This window comes from Rhopalosiphum maidis, chromosome 1 (genome assembly GCF_003676215.2).
Source record: "Rhopalosiphum maidis isolate BTI-1 chromosome 1, ASM367621v3, whole genome shotgun sequence".
Taxonomy (NCBI): Eukaryota; Metazoa; Arthropoda; class Insecta; order Hemiptera; family Aphididae; genus Rhopalosiphum; species Rhopalosiphum maidis.
Window position 1 is genome coordinate 69,585,300 of NC_040877.1, and position 22,372 is coordinate 69,607,671.

General features: G+C 29.0%; 1 protein-coding gene across 6 annotated transcripts in view; it reads right to left on the bottom strand.

The window, feature by feature from the left end:
* Positions 1-22,372, bottom strand: part of LOC113548314 (potassium voltage-gated channel protein Shaker) — a 166,948-nt gene that overhangs the window by 15,294 nt on the left and 129,282 nt on the right. For all 6 annotated transcript variants that reach the window (XR_003404881.1, XM_026949137.1, XM_026949128.1 and 3 more), the window contains 3 exons: positions 19,512-19,671; positions 7,979-8,244; positions 2,848-3,494 (listed from right to left, as the gene is read on the bottom strand). Coding sequence is in view for 5 of the 6 variants with exons in the window: in XM_026949137.1 (XP_026804938.1) it covers positions 2,848-3,494; positions 7,979-8,244; positions 19,512-19,671 (1,073 nt within the window). In the remaining variant the exon portion in view is untranslated. The remainder of the gene's footprint in view (positions 1-2,847; positions 3,495-7,978; positions 8,245-19,511; positions 19,672-22,372) is intronic.

Genomic DNA, 22,372 nt, shown 5'->3' on the forward strand with positions numbered 1-22,372 from the left:
ATTTAATATCTTAAAGATTCTAAAAATTGTTATTGTATTATCGAATGTACAAAATTTAAAATTTAATATTATATATTATATTAATCAATTCGATTTTAGTCTCGTTACAGAAATCATTTTAAAAATTATAATACTATTGTACGATGATCTAGACATGATGACACGAATTTAGCAAAAAAATAATATTATACATAGATATAATATTATACAAAACCGTACAAAAAAGTTACTTTATAAGTTATATTAAAATGCTAAAAATGCTATTTATTGCTATTAATATATGCTTATTTTGTGCACAAGTAACTTATAAAATGATTATTTGATTATTTTTTTTATTTGGTAACGAGTATTAAAATGTTAAAACCAACACTGTAAGTACCTATTTAATAATTTAAATAAATCAAAATATCATTAAAAATAAGATTATATTTAGGAATATATGCGCCATTTTTGTTTTATTAATTTTATTTGACAGAAAAGTATGATTATTTAGCATTCTATCTGTTTAGACTCAGAAAAATTGGACTTTCTGTTTTGTATATACTACTAATCGTTAGACTAGCAATCCAAAAATCGAGGAAACAACTAAAACATTTTGAACATAGACAAACGGATAATTTATCTCTTCCTCACCACTCAGAGCACCGGGAAACGTATACTAACTCGATTGCGCTCTAGTCACGATTTATTTTCGTGGTGTACCTATTTTTAATTACATGACGATTGTATTAAAAAACGTCAAACACAATTTCTATTCATTTAACGCCCATATAATTTAGTGTCGCCTAATCCACGACTGGATTTGGTGGTCGGTCTACTGGAAATCGGAGAGACGCAAAAAATGTAACATCACAGGTTCGAATAGTAAGCGGTTCGTAAAACGGCGCTGACATCGGTACACAATACGGCACACAATAAAATATAACGAGCAGTGCTACAAAATAATGTAGGGGATAATAATTTCGAATTTCAATCCCGTTGGAATAAATAATAACGAGTAATGATATAACAAGAATTCTGGCGAATTCTCTTAATATACTATTGTATCTTTTGCTCTATCTACAGTGATTGAGGCAGGGAGAAGGGACTTGCAAGATTATACGCATATAAAACGGATGGATTTTGTTTAAATTTTTTTAAATGCTATATCGACAAACCGTATTGAGAAAAGTAATGATCAATCGTTATAATATGCGGTACCAATAAAAAGCGTGATTTACCGGAAAATTGTGATTTTATGAAAAATGTGGATTTATAAATTATTATACCTAACATGTAGGAAGGTGTTATAGAATTAGAGTGGTTAATAATGACCATATAAATATTTATACACAAAAGTTAAAAATAATGTAAATCACAGTAGACATTTTGTGGATTCGAATACTCCAAAAATTACATGCAAACAACACCGGATATCAGAAAAACTGCGGGATATTTCTTTGTTTCGAGAAAGATAGGTACTAATGTATTATAGTTCAATTGCAGAAAAATTGGTGGAATTTGAAAAGTATTATATATTATTTCTCAAAACAGAAATATTCGATAAGACGAGCAAGTTGAATGGTAAATTACACCGCAAGATTTGACTAATAAACATTATATTTTAACAAAAATATATTAAATACTGGACCGTGTCTCAAATAAATTACAATACAATAATGTGTATAACAATACGTTCGTATTTCGAATATTCGGATAAATTAAAAGTACCTATTATATTATATTGTGCAAGGTAGTGATGTCATCGCGCATTAACAAAACGACCGGGTACAAGAGAGAGAAAGAAAATAACGTCACGTGAAAAATTCATCGCTCGTGTCAGACTAGTGGTGAGGCGCTTAATTGTCAGTGGGTGAGAGTTGCCCGGGATCGGAAAGTCTAATCGAAACCGGACTCGGTAACTGACGGAGAGTTCAGCGGTGGTTGCGATACAGTGTGTGTGTATATATAGGTTAATATAAAAGAACGGAGAGGAGGACACACACAAACACAGATCGAGTGAGAGAGAACAAAAAAAGGTTTAACCAGGTAGACGTAGTGTGTGCGGCCGGGCGAGAGGAGGTCTCTCTCTCTATATATATATATATATATAAACATAAGTATACAAACACAGTCTCTCTACAACCACAGAGGGAGTTCGGGTCGGCGTCAATCGATAAAATGACACGTCGGAATGTTACGATTATTTTCGTTTTGCCCCGTCGTCGACGTTATTTATATATATATATACGTAAACAATCACTTTAACCGCTGCCACCGCCAAACGAATTTGTTTGCGCGCGACTACTCTAATTTTCAGTATTATAAATAGCGTTTCTCGATCACAGATTTTTGTTTGCAACCAACACGAGAATATGGGAGCGGGGAAGGATAGACGCGTAAATCAAACATTCTACGGCGAACCTATCTCTCCGATATAAACTACTATAATGACCTGTATATTGTATACGATTTGTTGTCAACTATAGGAGAAAATCAAGGATAGGATTAGATCCAATCCATCACCGTGGAGGACCAGTGGTACGCGATGACTTCCGTACGCCATGTTATTATATCTATATATAATTATCGTTCCCGTTTGTTCCGCGCAATATTTCAGAACGCAATACTTCAAGTTTTCCTTCGTCTCTGCTTTGAATCACGCGGTACACCAGCCTGGTCTATTTCTACCAGGACCAGAGTATTTATTATAGTGGTTTTATATACGCCGCGATACGACGGAATTGAACGCAAAGATCCCCAAAGTCAACCACGCGGGGTATTAGTACACGATAACAATAGCAACGATAAGATGCGTATTACAGGCGGACGCGGACGCGGACGCGGTTCGTCGTCGAAAAATCTTACCGATAAACAAGAAAAATATGAGCAGTCCCAGTTCTCGCATAGAGGCTTTTAGGGTGCGCCCAAGAATTTGCAATCCCTTGGAATGTCGGGACAGTTTGAATATCCTGAAAACCCTCACGAGCCGGATGACCCTGAGTATGGCCAACGACATGGCCTGGTTGGTGCTCTTGTCTTGCGGATTCTGCGGCGCTTTGGGCAGGTTCATCGTGGGGTCCTCCTCCTCAGCAATCACTGTGGCCAACGTGATGAAGTACGGTATTATAGCGATTATGTCAATCGTATTCATCACGTCTTTGAAGAAGTGCAATTTATTAGGGCAGGCGAGAAAGCGGACGGACAGCTCGAACGTGAACCACACGATACATATGGTCTCAATCAAAAAGAACGGATCGGTGATGTCAGGCACCTCGTCCTCCTCAATCTTCGTACCGTTGGTCGTCGTGTTGAACACTTTGTAGTGTTTAAACTCTGGCAAAGTTTCCAGACAGAATATCACTATGGACAGCAATATGACGAACACGGATATGATGGCCACCACCCGAGCGGCTTGGGAGCTCTCCGGGTACTCGAACAGTAGCCACACTTTCCGTTGGAACTCGGGTTTTGGCAGTGGTTTCTCTTCTTCTTTTATAAAACCCTCTTCTTCCCTGAAAATGAAAATAGGTAAAGCAAAAACCGGCAGTAGACATCACATAGTATTAAAATATAATATAATAATAATAATAACTAATTTTAATTAACCTAATCATACATTTTTTCACATTTTATTTTATATATCAATAAACAAAACAAGCGTGAAGTTGTTAAATTATATGAAAATAAACCTATTGGATCCGCTTTAAAATGTTTAGAGATGTTTTATCAGTTTTCAAAGTATAAATAAAGAATAAATAAATAAATGTTATCGAATCGCTTAAAAAAAATATTATTCATTACTAAATAGTAATATTAATCAAAAACCATATACTTTTGTTTTAAAAAATGAACTAAAAGAGTTTTTTTATGTTGTAAGAATTTTTAATAATAAAAATAATTTTCACGTGATATATTATCTTATAAAAATATAGCAATGAAGTATTACATGTATTTCAATAGGAACAATTAAATTTTATTGATTCTTACACATCAAAAAGTTCAAAAGGTTTAATGTTTGATATGTATGACGTAAACGTAATTATTTTTTACCCGAAAACATTTTTATTTTTTTTGTTGTAAAAATGTAAAAGCTTTATCACATTAATAATAAATATTTATGAATAATTGAAAAATCAATACATTGTTATCCCGTCCAGAAATTGAATAAAAAAATGTCCCATTATATTACATAATTGCAGTTGTTATTATTGATTTATGGAAAAAATAAAGTAAAAATATCTTAGATACGTATTCGAATGAAAAAATGAACACGTCAATGCGCATATATCCAGGAATTCATACGGCAACTGTTTCAATTCCATTTCAAATAAGATTTTTCATTGGCGAACAGATGACTTGTGTTTATAATATATATATGGTTTTTTATGCGGTGCTTTGCTTAAAGTACTTTATTATATAGCTTCAAAAAAGGGCATTGCGTCAAATAGTATTGGCTTAATGCATGTTTCATGAGTAAACTTAAATAATTTATGGCTATTTATATCCAAGAATAATAACGCGCTATACGATATATTTTGATCCGAGTATTATACTTATGACTTCCAATTATATACGGTAGGTCGAAATATTTATAATACAACAGCATATATTATTTTAAAAATACTAAGTAAACTAAATAAAAAGTATATGAAATATTGCAAACGAATATAAAATATTTTAGTTTTTATTCTTTATAAAAAATTAAAAAAATTAAAATATTAAAAACTTAATAAATCTGTGCAGGGCATTGGTAATATTGTTTAAACATAATATATTATATAACAATATAAACTGGTTCTTTGAGACACGAGGTGTCAAATGACATTATTTTTCTTTTATTTAAAATATTAATTATTTTTGCGTTCATCGCGTGAGTGCTTGCCAATAGAAAGTACTCGATTTGGCCGTCTGACTTGCCAATAAACGATTATAATGACGTGTCAAAATCAATATATTTTGTTCTCAAACGATTGCTGCACACATGTCTTAAAACTTAAAAGCGTATTCTGCGTACGATACGTCATTGTCGAACGTCAACAAAAAATAATACGCTTTATTTAAACACGTTTTCTAAGCCTCTAAGGTTATTTTTTCTGGACATATTGATACAAAATTTGTTTGAGGAGGTGACAGAACTAACAAACAAACGTGCGTATAATATTGAAAAAATTATCGATAGTCAATCACTTTCTCCACGATGTACCTAAAAAAAAAAACGAATGTATTGGTACAAGAATTGTGTATAACCACTCGTTAAGATATTGACGTGCGATAGAAAATATTGAAAAAGTTACATTTTAAGAATTAATTATAAAATCAAAGAGGATGTGAACGAATAAAAAATAACGTTGAAAATGGTTTTTTTTTAATGAAGTACTTTTAAATTAAAGTAATTATCAACAACATAATGTGAATGCAGAGCGAATGAAAAATTATTTGAGAATAATTTTATATTATCGTTATCATTTTTTGATCATAAGTTTTCGACTTCGATCTATATTATAATAATTAAAAGAATACGTTGTGATTGGTTTGGTAAGAGACGGATATAGAATAAGCTATTACTATTATTAAGCTACACTACTAGGCTAGTTAGTTATTATAATACGATACTTGTGCATCATATTATTATTTATTACGCAGTATTACATTTAATTTTGGTGGCGGCAACACGAGTACCTACTACAGGATGCTGTAATAATAATATTATTGTTGTACCGTTTGCCTTGAACATAAACGGACTGTGTAGCTGTTTTGCCTATCTATTTCGCCGGTGAACAACTAAATATTTAAATATCGGTATATTACAATAATATTGGTATCTGCAATGGATAAGTCTGGTTTTGAATTCCCTTGTTTATTTCTATTAAATCGAACAATTTTTTGGGAAAAAATTTTCTGGGACTCAACAATGTTATATCGAAAGTATATGAATAGTAATTCACAAATATAATATTTAAATGACGACAACGATGACGGGAATGTATTTTGAGGCAGTGTGAGTCTATTTTTAGAGAAGGGAATATATATATTGTAACAACGGCGAATTTCAGGTCGTATTGATCGTCCCGCGTCCAACCACCGGCTGGCTAGATATATAGGCTCATCCTCTGCTGTGTGCGCTGCACCCACGTAAGCCATTTACATTGTTGCCGTTTTAACTCGTTTGCAGCCCAAGGCAATCCCGACCGGTGGCGTCCCTTCACCAATCACCGCTATAAACCTTTCCCGCCACCAACCCTTGGAGGCTATTACTATGTACATATTATTTACACGAGTACTATTACTGCTTATAATACTACAATATATTATAATATGACTTGATACTAATATACTTATACATCGGTATAATCGGATGGTTCTCAAAAGAATTAATTTTTTTCATTTTATCTCTGTTTTTTACATAGTACAATGGGAATACTTGACCAACAATAATATACGCTGCACATACACACACACACACATACACACACACACACACACACACACACACACACACACACACACACACACACACACACACACACACACATATATATATAATATACACTCTCTATCAGTGTCTTGAGTTATCACTCCAGTCGGCGGTTTAAGACTTTGGAAAATTACTACTATACGGAAGTCGTTATACTGGAACGAAATACGGAAGTATTTGAGCACGTATGCCAAGGAGTGAAATGTTTTCATATAATAGATACCTACACCACTACAATTGGTTTGGGGTTTTTAATCTATGATGCTACAATAAAAATTATATGACTACAAACTACTTTTAGTATTATGTATAAAAACTTGTTATTTCTTAATTTCTTAGTTTGTAATGTTTGTATATAATATAATATTAATATACTGTTATATATCATCTTTTGTTTTCTATTCTTAAAACAGGGTTGGTTCTTTTTTTTGAAATTAGAATCGTGCATTTGACCTAAAGTGATAATTTATAGTTCGGGTAATAGCAGCACAACAATACCTATTCAATACGTTTATATAAATATATATAAATATATAGTATATTAATGTATAATAGCAATGCGCGTATTTGGTTGGTAAAGTGAAGTAAGTCGTCAGTATACGAGTAATTGATGTCACGTATGAGGTTCGGAACGGAAACGTGTTCGGAAAATATATACATGGGTAGTAAGTGAGGGAGAAATATTCTTAAGGCGCTACGCTGGTGAAGGAAAAGCGAGAGACTCAATCCTAGTTAAGTCTTCGAATTACGATCTTACGTGACCCATTTGCCACAATAGTAGTAACGGCAGAACCTATGCCATACTCACTCGTCTGTTCCAATGTAGTATTCCACCTTACCATTACCTTCCTATGAACCATTCGTTGAACTTTAGGCAAACAGAGAATATTAGGCGTGGTAGGGTAGAAAATATACGCATGCGCGACGACGAACTCATATCTACATTCCTTACCACCAGCACTATCACCTAGCCCGCGAAAACCCTCGAGGGTAATTGTTTCAAGCGACAGCGTCATCTCCACGATGCACGCACTCCAGTATAATATCTCAAGTATAATATACATATAAATGTATTATATGCATATATATATATATATATATATATATATATAGGCATACATGACGTGCGTATAGCTGGCGGAAATTTATTGTGATAAGGAAGTTTTGCGAATGGTGGAGTGCGTGTGAATATATAGGGTGATTCCGGTGTAGATATATTACTTAATAGAAGTAAGATTTAATTTTTGGACCGGTCTAAATTCGTATGTACTTAGACAAAGAAAACATCTAGTTCGAATTTTGTTTGAAAAGAAAATTTTAATATTTGTTATAAAAAAAAAAAAAAAACAAAGAAAATTCTTAGCAGACATACATTTTATATTTTTATTATTTTATATAATAAAAAAATAAGATAATTGTTAAACTTTATTTTAAAAAAATGTATGATCAACATCAATCTGATACCTTAACATAATACTATCTGATAATTGATATGACAATCTTGGAACTTAAAAATCTTACCTAAATTTATTGGTAGCCAGTTCGCCGAGTTCGTAGAACTTGATCTCTTCGGAGAACACGTCCAACGGCACCGTAGTCGGCCTCCTCAGTCGGCCACCGCTCTGGTAATAGTAGAGAATGGCGTCGAACGTTGGTCGGTTCCTGTCGAAGAAGTACTCGTTGCGCAACGGGTCGAAGTACCGCATCCGCCGACACGGGTCGCCCAGCAGCGTGTCCGGGAACTGGTTCAATGTCCGCAGTTGCGTCTCGAACCTCATACCGCTCACCTAAAACGGATCCCATAAATAATATATTAATTGCAAAGTTTAGGATAAATGTATGTATAATTAAATATATTATGTATGTACCTATATTGAATATATTATATAATAAAAAAATACTCAATAATAATAATTATATTATCAATAGTAATTTAGCCTGTTTATAGAGGATTGATAATGCCAGTCAAGTAAAATGTGATAATAATATAAGTGAATTCATAATTATCTGACTTTTTTTTTCATCAAATTTAACAACATTTATTGTTGTGATTCTTATAGGAATGTAAAAACAGAAAAAATTGCTCATTTATTACTAGATTAAAGGAACATTTTTATTCCCTACTAAAGAAAACAAAAAACTATGGATTGTTAGCATAACATTATTAAACAATATATATATGTATCGTGATCGTAGTAAAAGAAGAAGTTTGATGATTTGATTATTGAACCAAAATAGTTAGGGGTTTCCTCAAAACTTTCGTATTATTATACTTTTATCCTCACAAAAAAGAAAAAAAACATTGCAAAAAGTAACAAAAACTTCCGTTGTATCACTCTACGTATGATCTGAAAATGGTGATAGTTTACGTAAAAAAAAAAAATGATTTTGCCATAAATCAAACTTTAATAATATATTATCTTTATTAGTATTTCATGAGTTAATTTTTTTTTTTTTTTTTTATGTACCTAACTACTATAACTGCCCAAAAAAGTGTAATGTTGCGCATAATTAATTTTACGGATAGACATGGATCGGTGTATAGATGAAATAGCCTTTAAAGGCTATAACTTGAAACGATTATAAAACTATTAATTTGTATTACCTAGTGATATAATATAAACTATAGAGATATGTTAAGTCAATCCAAATTTTTCATGGCCTTTTTTTTTGTCATCGGTACGAAATCTTTTACAATATACTTTTCTCTTTATAAATAATTTGTAACCTAAAGTAATCTATTACTCGAGGGAAAACATTGAATATTTTTCAACGTATACAAACATGATTGAAACGGAAAAAATAGAGATCGTAGAACTTGCGTGCACTAGAAATATAGATACATATTATTTTTTTGCGAAAAAACTACTGTGAATGGACTACTGTACATTTATTTACATAGGGCAACTATAAGAAGTTATTAAATTATCAAAATATTTTTTGGTTACTAGATTTATAATCTTGTAAACTATAAATTAATTACATAACTTTAAAAATTAAATATAAAAAAAACAATATAATGAATATCAAAAGGTTTATTAATATTAAAAGCATATTTCATTATTTTAAAATCTTAAATAGTGATAAGTATGATTCAAAACTTTATAGAATTTTATATTTATTCTTGTGGTTATGACATAAATTCAAGGTTAATGTTTCACTTCAGAATCAGTATAGTAATATATTTTATAGGAAAACGTATATCTATCGATTTTTTATTTTAAAACATATCTCATGTAAATAGCAAGGAATTCTATAAACATTGTATTAAAATTAAAATTTAAAATAAACTTCCTACTACACTCTTCGGTGTGAACATCTACAAATATGGTAATAATAAAACAATATAATAAGTACATAACTGCAGTATATACATTCATATACATTTTAAAACTTTAAAAAGTTGGAGGCCCTATCCTATCATTATTATCTATTGTTTATAATTTAATATCCTAAAATATATACATAAATTAGGAACTCTAAGAATGAAGCGTATGAACAATTAATACTATGGTATTAAATAAAATATTATAATATCGTATGTAAAAAGATAAAGTAGGAACGTTAATATCGGTTTTAAAAAATATATTATTTCGTTGTATCGCCTCACGTAAGAACTTTACTGTGAAAACATATTATTATAGGTACCTAGTAGTGGTGGTAAAACTGCTATCGTAGGTAAGTAGGTAGATTTAGGTATAGTGCTTTAAACGTGAAATAAAAGTATTTTATTATCACGCACCAAAATAAACGCACAACCATTTGATTAATTTCGAAAACGACTACCATTTCGATGGCGAATATCGTAAAATCGAAGAAACACACATTTATCAAGATAATATATTATATTAGCGTTTATTTTGGGTCAAGTTTGATAACCACTAACTACGTGGAACATTATGTGCACATTATATATATTCTGTAATCCTATACATATATGATAATATATTATTATAGTATCGTAACGTAAACCAATCAAACTTTGTATACTTTACGTGCGTGTTTCGTTGTTGTCGGGGAACAATAATATATTATGTTAGAGATAATAATCATCGATAAAAACTAGAGCATAGTAATATATTAACCAAATTATTATTACCATTAATATTACTATTGGTTTTGTTTTGTCTAAGATTATTTCGCGCATGTTATTACAGGTCGATATCGAATATGTGTGGTGTTCAAGTTATAACAATATACTGACTTTGATTTTAAAATTTAAAAACTAGGCAATACATAGTTTATAGTATTCCCTTACTATTGGTTCTTAGGTTTGCAGCTATACATGTGATTAAGAATATATGTGGATATGTATTAAAATTGTATAGCATGTATCGTTAAGTTATGGTTATGATTTACTTCAGCTACAATTATCGTACAAATATACGATGAACAAAACGGAAACATTCCACGCTCAAATAAAAAGACGTTTTTATTTTTATCATATCATTAAAGAGAATATATATATCACTATACGTTCCAAGAAACTTATGAATAATAGCAAAACGGAAAATTACACTCCAGGGACACATTTTAATAATACTGTAGAGAGAAACTTACCTTGCAAGATCTTGTTTGCATATATAATTGAAAATAAATTAAACTTCTTGTATTAAATCCTAAACTTCTAAAAAGATTGAGGATGATTATTATTTTTTGTAGCTGTTTTTCTACTTTTACTATATTATTAAGCTTATTATGGGTTCAGGGAAAATATACCACATTATTATATTATTATTATTATAAATACATTACGATGTTTATAAATAAAATAAATGGTTGTCGCATTTATATATATTTGTGCATTTGTTAATGACAATTTTAGTGTTTTAAATGTTCCATGGTTATAAACCAATGTATTACGCCAGATATTATTTTAAAGGATTGCTTTAATGATTAAATGAGAAAAATTATAGAGAAAAGTTAAATATTTGTTTACTAACAATGCATATTGAGATATTTTATAATATAAATATAATTGATAAATTGTTAAAATATAACATATATTATGTATAAATAAACTTTAGTTGCGCAATCATAGTTTTTAAAAACTTTTTAATTATTAATCTTATTATTACAAAAAAAAAAAAAAAAATTCCCTAGATTAGTTGAATTATTTGTCATTTAGATAATTAGAATTATATCCAAAATGCCTACCATTTATATTTTAAGTACTCAGGTCGATCATTCTTTTTTAATGACATAGAAATGTGACAAAAACTGCTATTACAACAACAAATACAACAAAAACATGTATATATAAAATGTATGAATTATTTTATAATCTGCATAATATCCTTCCTGTACTTCTAATTATTTAGCTGACGAACCTATTATAAGACTGTTATCATTGCCAATGTCGATGTTTCCCAATATTTAAACCACTTTTTTTCATCATTATTTTTCTTTTGTACACATAATATATATATTATCATTATATTTAAAAAAAAAAGATGGAATAATCAGGGAATCTTACAGTTTACACGTAATTTATATGTTGTTTGTAAAATTGATACTATTTTTTTGTTATCGCTATAAGATTGTTTATGTATGTTTACTTTTGTCAAATGGCTAAGCCCGTAAAATAAATAAATACAATAAAATATATCTATCTATTATTTAAAAATAATAACTAATATATTAACGTATACGTAATATTTACAATTATTATTGTAAATAAAGAAAGTAAAGTATCACCTATAATATACAATTATTTATATTTTGTTTATTCTATTACTCATGTCAGTTTTGTATTGTATTGATAGTTAATAAAATCATAACTGCCGATATTTCAATAGCTAATAATAGAATAAAATGATTAATGATTATACAATAAGATAATATAATAATATAATAATATTCTAATAATTTAATATTAAAAATAGTTTAGTTGAATTTTTGTGTTTATTTCTTAAGAAATTAAATTTAATGAAATAATAAATATACAGTTTAATTGTTATAAAATCGAAAATTAATTTTACACAAAACATTGAATAAATTATGCATAGTATAATAATCTAATAAAATATAATCATCAATCTGAATTGGTGTTATTAAATATATACATATCCATAGGCGTAACTAGACCTTGAGGTTAAGGAGGTCTCCAGTCCTAACACTTTAAAAATAAATAAAAAAGTGGGGGGCTCCGTCACCCACACTTATGTCGAATAAATTGTTAAAAATATAATATTATTTTATCATTATAGTGTGTAACATATTTTTGTTGTAGGTATATAACAAATAATAAAAAAAGTGGTATCGTGGTAATTAAATGATTAAAATATTATTAAGTATTATTTTAGATACAAATTCATGTTTATTTATCTTAAAATATAAGTAAATTATAAAAAATAACATTATAATAAATACACTACTTTTAGTAGGAATTATGAAGAGCGGAGGGGTGTAAAATAAAAATGAGAGATTAGTCCCCCTAATTCCTCCCTAGTTACACCTATAAACATATCAAGTCCTAGTATTGGTTAATTCGATTCAACTGGTCATGTCTATGGGTTTCAAAACCGGTACTCGACATAATACGCGCTCATATTACACTCCCAACGTTAATTAATAAGCGTGTTATACAATATTGGAGTGATTATGCGAACGTTATACGCGAGGATGGGTACTTCGTCACACGAAAGGATGACGCACATTATAAACCATTAGAGAATCATTAATTTGGCTCCACCGCAGCCGTCTAAAATAATAAATAACGTACAGGACTCTATATATCGTCACCCGGTGCTCTATACTGAGTGTCATCTTCTGCACTTCCCCTCAACTCCCTTTCCCGCTAAATAAAACCCCAAAAAAATCTTTATTCCTCTCACCCGTCATCTTCTTTCGTTGAGATTACTTTACTAAAGGACTTTATATAATATATTACGATAATGTCGTAGAGAAAATAGTCGGCATTGTAGAAAACGTCAGCAGAAGGTGCAGATCGTTACTGTTTGTTCTCACCATTCTCGTTACAAAGTTCAGTTTGGTTTTCGTTATTTTTGAATTCATTTTAAGTTTTTTATAATTTAATTTATTTTAAATACCCATGAAAACATGTTTTTTATTTGTGTATGTGCTATGTGAAAATATAAAAAAATGCATGAATAATTGAAAGCGTTTGAGGGAAATACGATACTTATATCAGTTATATCTAATTCTATTATAACATTCATAATAATAAATCGTAATAATACGATAAAAAATGTAATACATGACAAATTTTGCATTGAAAAGAGTCGAGTTCGTTGCGTGATGATCATAATGTTGTAATATTATTACTATATTAAAAGCTCATTCAAAAATCATAATAATATCAGATGTCGGACAAACATTGTGATGACACTTACGAAACTTAAAAAAATCATACGATAACAGAGCATCACTGCAATGGTGTTTAAAAGTACGTTTAAACTATTCTGTACAATTTTATTATTAAGTTCTTAAAATTATTTGGACGAATATTTTAAATCATTGTTAAAATTATTTCTTGACCAGCCCTAAAATACCTATGCATTTACAAGGAAGCTTTTTATATATATATATATGCATACATACATATGATTAAGGCTGTAGGAGAGTTAAATACTAAGTTGTAGTGAGGCAGGTTAAGTCTATATTATATGCACACTTGTCATTCTAAATTTATAGTTGACCGTTCGAAAGGACATGAAATGCAGTCGTTAATATCCGAATAATATTAGTTATAGTGAGTAAGTATTATAAGTAAATAAACTAACAAAACAATATTTTTCAATATTGTATTCAAACGATTTACTTTTTGATTGATTATACGCAGGTCGTTTCCAGTAAAACACAGAAATCATGAAATTTGCGAATTTGCGAATTTGCGAATTTATGAAGTAGGATATGTAATATATTAAGTCAAATTAAAATACTAGTTTTGGGAATATTTAAAAAAAAAACATAATTTTATTTTGGTATATTTGCTGCCTACCGGTGCCAAATTTGTTAACAAGTTAATGTTTGGGTTTTACTATGAATAAATATATTTAAATATTTACAATTATTATTTATTTTTTCATTGCTCAATAAGTAATTTTTACATAAAATATAATTATTTTTGTTACATAATATATTTTTTAAATTTTAGTTTAACTTATAGGTGAGCTAAATAAAAATTATTTAGAGTAATAATCTTAAGCAGAGCTCGGATTTATAGTACTTAAACTTTAAAATAAGCGATTAAAGGCATCATTATAAGCACTCAAATAAGCATTTAAAAAACTTGAATTTGAGAAAAATTATGTAAGTAAAAAAAAAAATTTTTTTACATGATAAAGTAGGTACTAGACATAATTTGTAACTGTGCTAAAAATAATATAATTAAATATTACAAAAAATATTGAAACAAAATTATTGGGAAAAGTTTCTAACTAAAAAATCAAAAAAAAAAAAAATCTTTATATTATAAGAAAAATCAAATTTCACTTTTGAGATATTTTGCTTTATTGTTTATAGATTTTTCAAAGGATTTTCCAAAAAAAAAACTATAGAAAGTAGAAAAACTGGTCAAAAAAGCAAAAATAATCACAAAAACTGGAAATAAACATCTTTATACTTATAGTCAATTCGATTCATATGCGTACTATTCGATCACGTGTGTATCGTCATCGAATAGATTAGGTAAGGTAGCTTTTTTCCTCATCAGAGCGCATTTACGAAATATAGCAGTCCATATAGGCTTCTGCTTTCAACACAGCCGTCTGTTAAAGAAGGTAGATAAATTATGTATTTATGTTTAATTTGTAAAATGTTGAATAATGATAAATAAGTATAATTAAAATAAAAATATAAAAATATATATATGAGTTTTCCAAAGATCAACACGTAAAACCGATACGAATATTATATTACAATACACAAGTGATCGTGAGATATTATACGACCATCTATATTCTAGAATATTATATCTATAAGTGCATTTGTTCATTTATCATCACATTATTGTTACTAATAAGAATCGCATTTAAAGTAATTTTTAATAATATTTTAACATAGAATTAATGAAATTGAAGCAAAATGAAATAATTAATTTCAAAAAATTTAATCCAATTTTATATTAATATAATAATACATTCATACTAAAAAAAAACATCACTTTTTTTATTAAATTTAATAGGTGACAACACTCACCATTAATATTTTTAAAATACATATAATTATAAGAACAATGATAAAGAATTTGCCGGTTACTCATGGACTATAAAGCTTTAAGGCATATTCTCAAAAATTTATTTTGGAGGATTTAGTTTTTGTTAAGTAGAGTTGTTGAAGAGGCTGTTACTCATATCGGACAGGCATAAGTGATTACTGATTAGTGGTCGATTATTTAGGTACATTATAAGATGGATGATTTTATTTGGAGGGTCGATTTATAGTTAACTAAGGGATAAAGTGTATTCATTTTTGTATATCCTTGGGTGAGCCTTTTATTTGAATTAATTTTCCATGTAAGTTTTCCATCTAAGCAGAATATTATTATATGGTTGTATAATATGTTTTGAAGAGAGAGCGTTTTTAAGACGGTTTCTAAGCGGATGAAATTTAAAAAAAGTAAGTAGGGAAATCAAAATATAATATCCTTGTGTTTCACCCCTATACTTTAATTAACATACATCTGACGGCGCGTAACTTTGTGTATACGTTTATTTCTATTATATTCTATACTAATATCGATTACAATTATATTATGTACCTATTATATGCATAACATCGTTACAATATATTATAATATTTTTTCGATTACATAGATTCATCACAAATAATTGTTCTATAAATCACGTATACTTATTACTAATATACAAGGTAATCAATTTAACATAAGACACTTATTATTATTTTGAAACACTAACGTTTTTTTTCAATATTTTTCTATATGGTTTTTAGTTATTTTGGGAGGAAAATATTTTTAATTTTTATTGTTATTATTTTTTGAAGTTTTTATTCTTTTGAACGATATATTATTCATTTTTAATTTTATATTTCAAAGGAGAATATTATTTGAAGTATTCTATCAATCTACAAAAATACAATTTTAGACAAGTAATTTATTAATTAAAGTTGATAAGTTTTCAAGGATTAGATAAGTGGATTGTAGTGGGTAATCTTTTCAGTTTTTCACAGAGAACATCATTTGTACTATTCCTCTCTGAGCATTTAACCTTTAAATATTTATAAATATTTATTGGTTCACAATTCTATTTTTATTTATCAAAATACATAAAATACCTAAAAAACATAAAAATATAATTTTTTTTTAAAGTGCCGTTTTTAACTATGACTAAAGAGTACGAATAAAAAATATTTTCAAAAACATAACAGTTTTTAAAATATTGAGAATCTTACATTAAATAGATCACTCGATATATAGTTATACAAAATTTGATTAACGATAGGACTTTATAAACACGCGCCGTGAATTTTGCTCTCGAAACTTTTACCCGATTTTAGAGACTAATGAATGCGCACGAGGGCTCTTCACGTTCGCCGAGAACGGCAGCGGCGGGGAAATCACCCTCGATTTAGGACACCGTCTTATCCGCACTTTCCCCACACGGCTACACTTTGTCTTCCATTGTATAACGAGCGTTATATTACATAAGAGTTAAGTGCCCGTATACCTATATTTTGTATGATGTATATTATAAAAAATATACATCATAGGACGTCCTCTTAACACTGTCTGCATTTATTGTAAAACGACCGTGTGTGGCAGTTCTTCGCCGCTCGACCATTTTGGGCTTAACAATAGTGAAATAATATAATAATTTAAATAATTCTGAGTATATATTTTCGTATAACTGTATACAAAAAACCTAACTGTCACACTGTTCTCGAAATTTTTTTTTTACGTCGATTGACTTTGACGATTTTACATTCGTATTATCTACGTTATTATCAACCCCATCGATAATTGATAAGTATATGAGTACTATTGAAACAATTACATTTTTAATTCAACTCTCGGAATTTATGGTTTGATAATATTTTGTTTCCATTCAAAGATATTATATCATAAAGAAAGATTTCAAATATTGTATTTCTAATACTTATTTACAATATAAATAGTATAATGATGTAGGTACCAAGCACTTGTAATTTCTTTTTTATATATATAGTATATATACATGCCTTGGAGCTTTATTATTTAAACGACCCAAATGTCTTTATAAATATATTTAACAATTATATATATTTTACATACTTATATAAATTATATATAATTTACACGTGTATGGAGTACAGTCACTTCTAACAAGGTGATTACATCCTTAATTAAACTAAGTAGTATGGTTTCAGAAGCTTAATACGTCCGATGTCATTGGAGTTTTCTAATAATTAGATGGTCAATAGATTGACATGGTGATTCAACCTTTTCTCGTATTTGCGAAAAAACATTTACAGTTTTTCAACTATTGTAGATATATTACAGTGAATTGTGTTGTTTCTTTCGAACCGGTAGGCTGCAGTGATGGTCTGAAGTGCGATGTTTTGACAGCGTTACATTACGTCGATGTTAAACTTACTGGCAAAACCCATAGCCGTATGCCGTAAATCCAGATCGGTTTCTTAATAGCTACTTACATACAGTAGACATTTGTTTTCAATGGTTAACTCAGAGTAGAATCTGATTAACCAATAAAGTTTTCGAATTTTTTCCTTAATCTAAATTTTTTTCTGATGGACGTGATCGTTTCAGTTTATACGAGAGTAAAGATACAATCCAAGATATTTAATTGAATCTTTTTACTTTTTACACTTATTATAGTTAACGAACTCTATATTCAATAGAACACAAAGAACATTATTTCAATATATTATAATCTAAAATGTTGAGCTATTCTATTATCTAAGTAAAGTATATTATTATACAGGATATGATATCTATAATGTACATGGATTTTGAATATATCTTGTGTATTAATAAAATGAAATTTAAATAAAAAATACGAAATACTTAATTTTTTATTATTTTATAATAACACTAAATGAATGTTTTAATTACAAAGTAGTACCAATCAACAACATTTTTTTTTAAATTCTATTTTATAGATTTACAATTAATAAATAAAAATAATGTAATAAATTTTTTATTTATTAATATATTATACACTATAAGTATAATAATTATATATCATATCTGCTACTATGTAACAATGAAATTGCATTTTTTTTTAGTTTAGTAATCAAGACGATGTCTCACCAATACGTTTTTCTTAAATTCAATGGGTACTTATAAAACATAAAAATCCTCCACGATAATGCAAACTCAGTTACCACAACTCTGCTATTGCTATATAATTTTACGCGATGAACGCGCGTTTCGAGTGTTCACTATTGATCGCAATAATTATTATATTATGTTTCACAGAGACGTGTGAATAAAAGAATAATTATGATAAAAGAAAATTGTTTAAAAAGTCCAATATCCGGTCTAGACGTAGGAACTGCGTATACAGTATGACAAACGAGCGTATCCTCAACCACAAAATATCAAAACTCCCTAAAGTGCTGCTGTGTCAATAAATATATTACACAAGTTTCGAATTAAATTTGACGAGTAATTGATTTCCCATTCCCTCTAGAACTCACTCTGGATCATTACATATGCTATATACAATATATATATTATAGATATGTGTGTGTGTGTATCATAAGGATAGACGGTTTTCGTTAAAGCCCTCTTGTAATTTCGTCATGTTGACAACATTCAGTGGCCAATATCTTCGTCCCAGCCGACTATTTTTTATTCCATTCTAAGTTGTGAACCCTTAATCCAACCCTCCAGCGTGCATTTCATGTAATTTCAATGTAAATTGTTTAAATAGCTATATATATAAACACATAAATAAAAGCATCGTTTCTCAATGACTACGTGGCGCTCGTCAATCTCGGACTGTTTCGCAATCAACAGTGGCAATAAAATATGTAAAGTATTTGTAACTATTTTTCACGTAAAAATTATATATATATAAATACCTTATCAATAAAATAACATATTATTATCGGAAGATGTACTACTTACGTTGATTGTTACTCTTTCGCAGAAGTCGTGATCGTGCGGAATTGGTTCGAATGTCGCGCTCCCCGAACAGTGTTGAGGATGACCGTGTGTGAGGCCTGTTCCAAGACTTGCCCCTGGACCACAGCCGTCTTCGTCTTGGGTACTGAGTTTCGGCAGTGACCTAAACAACGGGTACCAAAAATTAATTTATAATGAAATTGCGTAGTTTTTTACTTTTTATCAAAGTTATAGAGATTCAATTGTTATACTAAATTTTACGCGAATATATTTTATTAGGTTTATATTTATACATATACATATTTATTAGGATGAGGTGTTTTTCATATTTTATTTTTAAAAAAAACAGTGGAAATTGCGTTAAGTAGGTACTTATTTTTATACAGAGTCTACACATTAAAAATAGCTGGTAGTCAATTAAAATATCTACTAATATTACAATAGTAATAATCTCGAATCAACCGACAATATAAAAACATTTCAAAAAACATTAATAACATCATTAGCAAAACAATTTTTATCAATTATATATACAGTGCGTAAAATATTAAAATATTCCTATCTGCAGAGATTATGTTATACTATAATATTGGTAGATTATACTATACTTATATCCAACTATAAGCGTACGTAATAAACATAGACAAAATAATTGCTATATGTAAGTATTTCAATGTTTTACTTTCCAATTTATAGATATTAGTATGATATGCAAGAGTTTCAAAATGTTAAGCTAATTTTTAAAAACAATTCAGAGAATTATAATCATATCTGTTTTAACTTGGTGTCTTCCAATTAATGTTATTATTATTACAAGTGTACGAATGTATAGATATAATATGGTTACACACATTTAAACGCAACAAGCATAGTGCAGAATTCACATTGTTTGATCTAGCTGAATTTTGAATCGCTTTTTACTGACGGAGTTAATAATACATGATTCTTCCATATTAAATACATTGAAACATGCAAACCTAATTATCATAGATTAGCGGAATTTATTCAGTATAATAAAACTGCTTTAAAAAATGAGTAAAAAACTATACAACCGTTTATCTCGATTGCGTGAAAAACGTTTTCGGTGTTACCCACCATATTATTACTGTGTATAATACTATAATGCATGATATTATTAAAGTTTAGGTATATATATAACTGTTTTTACTAGTGTGTTAGTTATAAATTTATAATATATATGGCATAGGTATATAATACACATCGCAGCAGCTCATCTGGTCGTGAAGTGAAATATAACGAAAAATATTAGATATAGCCAACGAGCTGTTATGTTGTGGCGTGTTTTTGTCAGCCCAATTACCGCGCATAAAATAATAGTAATAATAATAACAATATGCGGAAATTCGTTAAAAATTTGCGAAATCGACTGCGATCACCATTTTAAAGCTATCACCACGTATGAATAGGTAACTACAGTTTATGGCATGCGCATATATTTAAAATGAAATAATATACGGTACGTGGTTGGTCGCGCGCTAGTGTTTTGTATGTCCTCATCAATCAGGACTTTCGACGACAACGCGTAAAAATGGATCAACTGAGGTGGTAAGGGGTTACGAGTGTTATGATTGTGAAAAAAAAAGAGAATAATAATATATGTTTATATATTGGTATAGGTTATATTGTTATTTGCATGTGGTGAAGGTGGATAGGAAATGAAAAATAAAACAATTTACCGAGTGCGACTGCAGCAACGATACGCTTACCCCTAATGTCTCTATCACGAGTAGTATATATAATATATATGAGATCATAAATCATGTAATATACACTGTTTGAGTAATAATGTGTCTGTTATATAAGTTTACGTGGCGATTGTTTTGGTAACCACTGTAGAACGTGAGTCGGGGGCACGACTGCCGGTAACCGTGGTTACCGCTACAGACCAGACAGCGCGGCGACCAAACCCATAAACCACCACCGTCACCACTACTACCACCACTATATTGTCTCGACCCGACTGATTATCGAGACTATGTTCTGAGTTTTGTGTGTGTGTAAATTGCTGCGTAACCGAAATAATAATAAAAAAACCACTCTTCTTTTATTTACAATGAAAACAACGATAAAGACGGTAGAAGGTAAAGAGAAGATGTTGGCAAAAAAACTCTGAAATTTGAGCAGAATAGTATAAAGTTCCGGTAACAGACAAACCAATACACATGTATAAGAGACATCATATATATGTATATATAATTTTTAGTTTTTTGTTAAAAATTATGATTATATTATTATATCATGCTCAAGTTGACGCATTAGTAAAACAAAAATAAACTTATACCGTGAGATTATGGCAGTATTATGGTGTTTAAATTTGGGATACTATAATAATAGATCGTAGTTACTACTGTTAATTCACCAGTAAGTTATATAAAATAAAATAATATAATAATATGTTAGGTAATCATATTTGTATATCAATTATATTATGTTGTATACAGAAGAAAAGTTTTACACGAAGCAATATTATCATTAATATTATAATCCATCGATTTTTTTTTTTTTAGTTTTAAGCGCAATTATTACTGTTTGATATCATATTATAGTAGTAATAAAGCGTATTAGACAAAATCTAAGTAGATGGGTGCACATAAATAAATAAATAATATTTATTTAATATTACATATAAATGAGATGACCTATAACTATATGTAACCAAAATAGATTTAATTTCGCTATAAAATTTCATATCAAGAGTAAGTAATATAAAAACCTCTATTTACAAAGAAATCATTTAATTCTAGAAAAACTAATAAATAATAAAAGAAGATTTACACTTCCTAATTTATACACATGCAATGTTTTTTTTTTTTTAATAAGTAAAGAATAACTCATTAGAAAAA